The following is a 10110-nucleotide window of genomic DNA, read 5'->3' as shown; positions in this document are numbered from 1 at the left end:
TCAGTTTGCAGAAAAGTTAAAATTAGCATTTCTTATTCATTTTGATGAATAAATAAATTGAGTTGGATGCCCGAGATACTAATGTAATTTTGTATAACTGAAACGGTGCACGTGATCACGTGGCACGTGCTGTTAAGACGATGGCGATAACTGGTAATCCACGTGAAAGTTTAATTGCCACTGTTTTGATTCCCCATCGTACCGTTACAACAGAAATCAAGTGAATCATATTCCTATGATAGAAATAAGTGCATTTGCTCATAGTTTCACAAAAAAATAATTTATTGGCGGAGTAAAATTTGAAAATTAATAATTCAGAATTAAATGTACCATGGAAAAAATGACGATGACTGATCGGTGAAGACAGTCAGCGCTAGTTCATGTTATTTTATTTGGTTACACTGCGTGAAGAAATAAGAACGTTGTTACACTTTTGATACAATGTTACGATTTGGAAACTGTGACTGACGGCCAGGCACCATGAGGGATAAACACGTGCTCATGATATAGACGGAAGTGTAAAATCGACAGCAATTTCTTATGAATACGGAAAAGGTTTTGCCGCTTTTATTTTTTAAATTCAAACAGCAATAATTTGCAAATTAAAAGTAACACCATAGAAATAGATGTATATTTCCCTTGTTAAACCATATCTACCACAAAGTCCATGTGTTGTATGCATATGCGATGAAGCCTGTATTGTGCCGCCCTGTTTTGGCAGAGAAAACAGCCGGTCACTTTGGTGCACGACCTTGACCGCAATGCCATGACGTCAACGACAGTGTGACGTCACCGACATTGTGCATTTGGCGCCACGTCAGCTGGGCGAACCTCGGCTCAGTCTGAGGTCACAGAGTGCAGCGAGATGTAAACAAACAGTTTGTTGCGTGTTCCATTTTTAATTATAAACTTGTGACACACAATTATCACAGACTAATTGTATCACGAGATGCAGTGTTCACATAATAATCACACATCATCAATATTTACACTCAGTTAAGAGAGGCAACAATTTTCTTACCTGATCATGCGAAGTTCCAAACACAACAAATGACAAAATGTCTAAAAATATTTTCAGCAAGTTTTATTTCTCCTCAAACACAAGACACATTCTCACCAAATCCGGGAATATAGAACACGACGACGTGCACGGCACACCACGTCACTGCCTGTAACAACATGTCCCCCTCCGCCGTCTACACACACACGACACTGACGTCACTGAGCGCCGGGGGACTTCAGCAGTTTCACCAATGGCTGATGTCCCCCGAGTCTCGCCACGTCCGCCGCTGTCCGCCCCCACTTGTTCCGGGCGTCGATGTCCACCACGTTCAGAGACAGCACATACTTCACCATCTCCACGTCTCCTCCCATACAGGCGAGGTGAAGGATGTTGTCACCGACCACGTCCACCAGTGACACATCAGCCCCTTCACTCATCAGGAGCTCCACCACGTCTCTGTGTCCCCCGTCTGCTGCCCACATCACCGGTGTCCTGCTCCCTCCTCTACTGTTGATGTCCACCACGTGCAGAGACAGCACATACTTCACCGTCTCCACGTCTCCTCCCCTACAGGCGTGGTGAAGGATGTTGTGACCGACCACGTCCACCAGTGACACATCAGCCCCTTCACTCACCAGGAGCTCCACCACCTTTCTGTGTCCCCTGTATGCTGCCTCCATCACCGGTGTCCAGCTCCACACTCTACTGTTGATGTCGACTCCCGGTGTAGACAGGAGCCGCTTCACCTCCTCCAGGTCCCCGTCCCTGCTGGCGTCGTAGAGGTCGCGGTCTGCTTGTGATGGAGTCGCTGTAACACAAAGTAAACTCTGTACTCATCCAGACATCTTTGTCCTACATCTACTGTGTTCACACCTCGAAGTGTTGACACGTGACAGGAACATCGATACATGATGAACCACTTCCTGTATGGATGACTACAATATAACGATGAGGGGAGTGGTTCATGTATTGAACTTAGAATAATCTATTCACGTGACATTTGTTCAAGTGCTTTCTTCTACATCCAGTAGTTGTAACGATATTCTGTGTAGGGCTGGAGAATGTTAACGTTTGTTTGCTTTATAAGATATTAGTCAGACACTGTCAGTACAATTGCTGTCTCAAATTATTAAGACAATATTATATTTATTTTTACATTGTTTTACTTAAGCTTGTTCATTGAATACACTGTATGTATGAAGGGTTAGGAGTGAGCTTTCTGCCTGCTGGGTTCTCCCACCTACCGTGTGAAGCAGTGGAGAGCCGTGGATCCCTCCTGCGCCGGCTTGGACCCTGGCTCCAGTCACTCGAGGCTGAAACACAGAATATGTTGTTTAGAAAACTATATATAGCACATAAGCATTATAAATATTGGCCACAGACCAGTTATTGCCATACCACACGTTTGAAGCCTTTTGAAACGTTTACAACAGAACTAGATTTTGAAATACGTTTATTATAGCCGAAGTGTAAATATAGTAGTTTTGTGATTGTGAAATTAAATGACTCTCATAAAAATACAACACAAGTATAGACTGTTGTTCATCTAGATCTATCTGGCGTGTCAATACACCTGCTTGTTGAATTGACTTTTATGAAAAAAATGATGATACTATTAGTGCAATTGTTGATTTGTTGATAAATTGAAAGGATAAAACATGTATCAAATTGCAGAGACTGTTTATACGACATTTTCGGAGTAGAATCCCCCTAGCCTTGGCTGACATGGTGATCTTACCAAATATCATACAAAGTTGGGCAATGACATGATCTACCACATGCTGGGTTCCCCCACCTACCTCGTCGATCAGAATCTTGTCCCTTCACAAGTGGCTTCAACCTCGGATCACTCGAGGCTGAAACAGAATATGGTGGTCAGAAAACTGTATACATATAGCATAGGAAAACCATAATCAATACTTACCTCAGATAACTTATTGCCATTTGACAAATATTTTGCCCCTTAAAATGTTCACTCATGAATGTGTTTGTAGCAAAGGTTTAAATATCAGGTAGGCCTATTTCAGTGATTGGTAAATGGCTATAAATGATTTGTTTGTTTGTTGTTTACTCAGCAATATATTTCAGGTATGTGACAGTGGTCAGTAAATAAACAAGGCTCGACCAGACCATCGAGCGACTGACATCATGAGCATCGTTCCACGCAATCGGGATACGATGACATGCATCAACCAAGTCAGCGAGTCAGCAAGTCAGTCCCGTTAGTCGCCTCTCACAAGCATAGTCGCCTTTTACAAGCATGGGTTGCCGAAGACGTGTTTCACACGGGGGCTATAAATGACATAATATAAATGACATAATATAGAGTAACACGGGGATTAATAAATATGGACCTGCTCAGAAGCCGATATTCAGCAGTAAATGTCAGTAAAGATTCCCAAATCGGAATAAAAACAGTCCCGATCCATGTTAATATATCTTTCACTAATTCGTCTAACCGTACGGCTTTGGAGGGGTAAGCTGTATTTCACTGATACCAGGACAACACACAGGAAGAGTTTTAATGCTTTGTTTGATATTATTACACTGATCCTACAATTGTTAAATACAAAGTTACAAAAAACAACTGAATTGAAAAAATTAAGAACTTAATAATCCAAATTTTGAACAAAATAACGCTTTGTTCCCAATCCGTCTTAGTTTAGAATCCTGGATAAATCCCTCGTACAACACACCGAGATTGTTGCTCATCTGCCCCGTGTGTCTTTAATTTTACAACAAAAATAAACTGAAAGTCAAAATATACGGAGTTTGTATTATGAGGTCTGATTGAAAATTAAAAGAACTGATTCTTGATACAAGAAACTTAATAATGTCTTTCTAACAATCACAGTTTCCCGCAACAGTTTGTCGAACAGAATCTGTGGCTGGGTTATTTGTGTAAAATGAATTGGTTCAATGAAAACAGGGGTAAGGAATTAATTTGAACGACATGACAGACTCCTACCATGTTTGGAGATAAGATGTCTAAGTTACACATCCGCAGTTTGGGGCAATCTGATTTGGAATGTTTTAAAAATAATACAGATCGATATATGTAGAAGTATTCTTAAATTGCTGACTATTAAAGCGTTAGTACAATCTCGCTAACATGAGATAATTTCTATTGAAAATCAAGCATATTATAAAATCATTATCAGATGTATAGTTGCCAGGTGTTTGTTGTCTGTGGGAATCAGTGCACACTGTTATAGATTTTGACCAGAACGGACTGGCGCCCACCAGTGTAGTAATAAATTTGTCGTACATTTCAACGTCTGTCTTAATCAGAAGATAATGTTCATTCAGAGACTCTAACTTAAAACTGCATTATTTATACTGAAATTGTTGCAATTAGATCTATTCTCGTCTAAGGCGATACCTCTGGCATGTCTATGAAAACACTGCCATAATTTCAATCGAAGGTTTCTATTTTCTAACGACACAAATAATCGTCCTGTTGACAAGGGAGCATTATGTAATAAAAAAAAAATATTTACAGTTTGATGCGGCGTTTACTCAGGGTATGGTTTTACATCGTTTGGTGTGTCGGGTTGCAGTGTTTATGGTATTTTCGGTAATTCCTTAAATTCAAATATAGACATACGTCAGGAAACAGATTAATATTTCAGTTATGACAATGTAATGATAGAGCAATGCGAAGAGCAACAGGTCTACTTGACTCGGAGCTTGTGCAACACAGTTGTAATTCTATGTAGCGCTGTCATAGTTATCATGGACCGAGCGATGGCGGTAGTACAATCATCACAGATAAGCTTACTATCTGAGGCCGAAACTGCAGCCGACACAGCAGTACTTCATGTGTTAGACGGTGTTTGGTTTGATAACGAACAAGGGTACAAATATGTGACCAAATAAGGTGACAAAGATTGATAAAACAGAACTGATAAAATAGAACAAGCCTATCGGTTGAAACGCTATTTAGAAATGTTTACGTCCAGACGTTTGTTTCTCCCCGGTGACAGGCTAAACAACTGTCTGGGTGTAAACACTGTGTGAAGCAAGCACCTGATTCCTACAACATTCATTCTGCTGTACATCAATCTTACTATATGTACAATTTCTGTTTCTTCTAATTTCCCAAAAGTAGAAATAGATAACTTACCCACCGATTACGTCCTAACTCGAGTGACACATCTCACTGCCGGTCATGAAGTGCCTTGACCGGCGACACTATGACGTCATTGTGACGTGTCTGGCTAGGAGCATGGCATAGTTTGGCGCTCGACTGTTTGTTCAGATCAAGCCAGCCGCCACTCTAAGATAGATTTAACAATGACGAGATTGAATCCTTCAACTTACATATCACAGGGAATGAAAATTAAGTGAACATGAATAATATTCCTAATTGTTTGTTTGTGTAAACATCACAGGAGCGTCATTGGCTCACAGTTAAATAATATGTAAACTGGCCTCATTTTGATCCAAATTGCAGGCTACGGTCTACATTAAGCCTAATGCATTGGTTAACCAAATTTACCTTATCACTGTGCGTCTATATTTTAGTAAATAATAATGTGATTAAATGACGCCTTTCGTAAAAAGAATACCTACGCTTAAATTAAATTCGCAAGGGTATTTTGTTATTCATAATAGCAATAGCTATACTTTTTCGGAACATTTGTGGGAAAAAAAAAAAAAAAAATTGTGCTAAGAAATAATAATAACGTGGACATTAATTGAGGAAGATGAAGTAAATCATGGTCAGTCAACCGGTTTTAAGAAGGACAAGTTGATTGGTCGAAACATGCTCATTATACATTACTGACTTTAAAGTGAGTGAGTGAGTGAGTAAGTGAGTGAGGGGGGAGTGAGTGAGTGAGTGAGAGAGTTCAATTTAAGACCGTATCGGTAATATATAAGCCACATTACAATGAGGACTAATTATACATTGACGTTATACTGGTGAGTGAGTGAGTGAGTGAGTGAGTGAGAGAATTAAATCTGAGGCCGTATCGGTAATATATAAGCCACATAACGGCGAGGAAGAATGCTGTTTGGTATTGAGGATACAAATAAGTGGTTATGAAGATTTGTTATAGAGGCGAACTGTTACATGAGTGAGGGAGAGAGTGAGGGAGAGAGTGAGGGAGAGAGTGAGGGGGATGAGTGAGTGAGAGAGAGTTCAATCAATTAATCGGTAATATATAAGCCACATAACGCTTGAGAGTGAGTGAGAGAATTCAATCTAAGGCCGTATCGGAAATATTTAAGCCACATAACGGCTTATAGAGGCGAAGTGTTACATCAACGTTGTACTTCATTGTGGCGGTTATGTTTTGATATAGTCTGATATGTTGACCTGAAACAATGTTCTTTTTGTGTTACATTGTTTTTGGTGTACATGGCGGGAGAGGCGTGGTCAGTACTGGCCAATGACAAATCACCTTCCAGGTAACGAGGCGGAGTTTCATAAATGTGCTGCTATACCGATACATTTGCACACTTTTTGAATGAAAAATCGCCAAGGTGTGGTACTAGAGACTGCATGGTAGTGCAGTTGTCAGTTGACACCGTGCGTGTAGTTTATCAACATACATGGCTTCACCCATAGTAAGTGTTAATTAAGTGTTCCAATAATAAGTGTTGATTAAGTAACCCGTCAAGATCCGGGTTAGAATTGTCTTCACGAACCAATGCGTGCCGTAACTGGGATACGATGACATGCATCAACCAGGTCGGCGAGTCTGACCACCCGATCCCATAAGTCGCCTCGTACGTATACGCATGGGTTGCTGAAGACCAATATTAACCCGGATCTTCATGGGTATGTACGTAATATACCCAATAACCCCTGGGCTGTGAATTATATTAACGTTTCATATAATTCTCTTGATATTTTTTAGAATTAATACGACTGCTAAAATTGGATTTATATCTTCACTCGGCCGCTGACAATTAAGTGGATGGGGTGTATTCTGTTCTCTGCTCGCACCACCTTTTGTATTCAACGTGATTCATGATGCTAGAGCTACCACATCAAATATTCGGCTACGTCTCTTAATGAGTATTAAACTATGTTTCCACCAAACACTTGCATATACATTATTGTCATAATATTGATTAAATTTTATCTCCAAATGATTGTTGTCTCTTAGGTTTAATATATCTTATATACCTGCTTCTGATGTTGGAGGTTGCCGGGAGTCCGACCTCAACACTATTGTACAGATTTAGTATTTTCTTTGATGTGCGAATGAATAAATGCATAACAATTCATCCCATGCTGTAGTTTACAGTTACAATCGTAAAGTGCAGTTTGAATATCTCTCGGATATCTTTTCAGCAATTAGATGTGACAGCTACTGCATTGTTAATGTGTACTTACTGTATCCACTTGAGTGTGATCGTGAACCTGTAAAGGGAGATAAAATACATTAGTCTATGTACACGTCAAGTCTACCTACTAACTGTCAACACTGGAGTGAGTCAATTTCTAGTTAAACGTGCACGCATTGTTAATGTGTACTTACTGTATCCACTGGAGTGTGATCCTGAACCTGAAAGGGAGATAAAATACATTAGTATTTTCAATTCATTCAAGGTCTGCCGGATCATTTAAGCAAGAAATGTGTAGTCGTTGTCATTGTTTCTGCTTGTATTATAATGACTGTTACGAAAGAAATAACTAATTGCAAGATTTATATCCGACAGCCCGAGATGTTGTTGTGACCATCATACGGACTATCATATCTTTCTTACGTGTCCCTTAAAAAGTACAGTAAGGCAAAATATGTATTATTTCGTAAAAGACTACGATTTAGATTCAATTCTAAATGGTAATTCAAATTTAACGACAGTAACAAATCTTGAAATTTTGAAATCGGTGCACAGTTTTATTCTATCTTCTTGCCGATTTAGAGATTTTGTCTGAGATGTTGGCTTTGCTCAATGATACTGCGATGTTGTTGTGCTGAATGTAGATAATAATGTAACTGTAGTTATGGAAGATAATCCAGTAAATAAACACTTACAGAACAGTACTTATCTTTAATGCCAATTATACAATGTATGCTATTTCTCATGTCACTTTCAATACATTGCTATTTGTATATGTATCATATTTGGGAGAGGCATTCAGATAAGCAAAATTTGCTTGTTTGCTTGCATATATCGCCTTTGAGGAAAAGGGATCAGTTTTAAAGCATACTACCCAACATTTGGATACAAAGAGTTTTCAGTGAAATATTCCATTGTTCCCTGAATCGTCAACACTGGAGTCAATGTACATGTCACCTCTATCTACTCACTGTCAACACTGGAGTGAGTCAATGTACATGCCACCTCTATCTACTCACTGTCAACACTGGAGTGAGTCAATGTACATGTCATCTCTATCTACTCATTGTCAACACTGGAGTGAGACCATGTAAATGTCACATCTATCTACAAACTGTCAACCCTGGAGTGAGTCTATGTACATGTCGTCTCGATCTATTCACTGTCAACACTGGAGTGAGTATATGTACATGTCACCTCTATCTACTCACTGTCAACACTGGAGTGAGACCATGTAAATGTCACATCTATCTACTCACTGTCAACACTGGAGTAAGTCAGTGTACATGTCACCTCTATCTACTCACTGTCAACACTGGAGTGAGTATATGTACATGTCACCTCTATCTATTCACTGTCAACACCTGGAGTGAGTATATGTACATGTCACCTCTATCTACTCAGTGTCAACACTGGGGTGAGTCAATGTACATGTCACCTCTATCTACTCACTGTCAACACTGGAGTTAGTCAATGTACATGTCACCTCTATCTACTCACTGTCAACACTGGAGTGAGTCTATTTCAATTTCACTTCTATCTACTCACTGTCAACACTGGAGTGAGTCAATATACAAGTCACCTCTATCTACTCACTGTCAACACTGGAGTGAGTAAATGTACATGTCACCTCTATCTTCTCAGTGTCAACACTGGAGTGAGTATATGTACATGTCACTTCTATCTATTCACCGTCAACACTGGAGTGAGTCTATATACATGTCAACTCTGACTTCTCACTGTCAACACTGGAGTGAGTCTATTTCAATGTCACTTCTATCTACTCACAGTCAACACTGGGGTGAGTCAATGTACATGTCACCTCTATCTACTCACTGTCAACACTGGGGTGAGTCTATATACATGTCACCTGTATCTACTCACTGTCAACCCTGGAGTGAGTCAATGTACCTGTTACCTCTATCTACTCACTGTTAACACTGAAGTGAGTCTATGTACATGTCACCTCTATCTACTCACTGTCAACACTGGAGTGAGTCTATATACATGTCACCTGTATCTACTCACTGTCAACCCTGGAGTGAGTCAATGTACATGTCACCTCTATCTACTCACTGTCAACACTGGAGTGAGTCAATGTACATGTCACCTCTATCTACTCACTGTCAACACTGGAGTGAGTCAATGTACATGTCACCTCTATCTACTCACTGTCAACACTGGAGTGAGTCTATATACATGTCAACTCTGACTACTCACTGTCAACACTGGAGTGGGTCAATGTACATGTCACCTCTATCTACTCACTGTCAACACTGGAGTGAGTCTATATACATGTCACCTCTATCTACTCACTGTCAACACTGGAGTGAGTCTAGATACACGTCAACTCTGACTACTCACTGTTAACATTGGAGTGAGTCAATGTACATGTCACCTCTATCTACTCACTGTCAACACTGGAGTGAGTCTATGTACATGTCAACTCTTTCTACTCACTGTCAACACGGGAGTGAGTCAGTGTACATGTCTCCTCTTTCTACTCACTGTCAACACCTGGAGTGAGTCTATGTACATCTCAACTCTATCTACTCACTGTCAACACTGAAGTGAGTCTATGTACATCTCACTTCTATCTTCTCACTGTTAACACTGGAGTGAGTCTATGTACATGTCACCTCTATCTACTTACTTTCAACTCTGAAGTGAGTCAATATACATGTCGTCTCGATGTACTCTCTGTCATCGCTGGAGTAAGTCAATGTACATGTCAAGTCTATCTACTCATTGTCGATACTGGTGTGAGTCAATGCACATGTCACATCTATCTACACACTGTCAACACT

At 39.9% G+C, this 10110-nt stretch overlaps 2 protein-coding genes across 2 annotated transcripts in view; both read right to left on the bottom strand.

Moving 5' to 3' along the window:
- Window positions 1–1218: 1218 nt before the first annotated feature.
- Window positions 1219–1770, bottom strand: LOC139441454 (fibronectin type 3 and ankyrin repeat domains protein 1-like). Its single transcript, XM_071222369.1, has one exon. The coding sequence runs from the start codon at window positions 1681–1683 to the stop codon at window positions 1219–1221; it is 465 nt and encodes a 154-aa protein (XP_071078470.1). The 5' UTR covers window positions 1684–1770.
- Window positions 1771–1870: 100 nt separating this feature from the next.
- LOC139441420 (uncharacterized) overlaps window positions 1871–10110 on the bottom strand; it is a 38646-nt gene continuing 30406 nt past the window's right edge. The window contains exons 8-12 of the mRNA XM_071222336.1: window positions 7498–7524; window positions 7353–7379; window positions 2803–2859; window positions 2248–2316; window positions 1871–1938 (exon numbers count right to left, since the gene is read on the bottom strand). Of these exons, the coding sequence (XP_071078437.1) occupies window positions 1871–1938; window positions 2248–2316; window positions 2803–2859; window positions 7353–7379; window positions 7498–7524 (248 nt within the window). The remainder of the gene's footprint in view (window positions 1939–2247; window positions 2317–2802; window positions 2860–7352; window positions 7380–7497; window positions 7525–10110) is intronic.

The sequence above is a fragment of the Haliotis cracherodii genome, unplaced genomic scaffold (assembly GCF_022045235.1).
Source record: "Haliotis cracherodii isolate W230 unplaced genomic scaffold, xgHalCrac1.p SCAF_40, whole genome shotgun sequence".
NCBI lineage: Eukaryota > Metazoa > Mollusca > Gastropoda > Lepetellida > Haliotidae > Haliotis > Haliotis cracherodii.
This window is presented reverse-complemented; position numbering and strand designations above follow the sequence as displayed.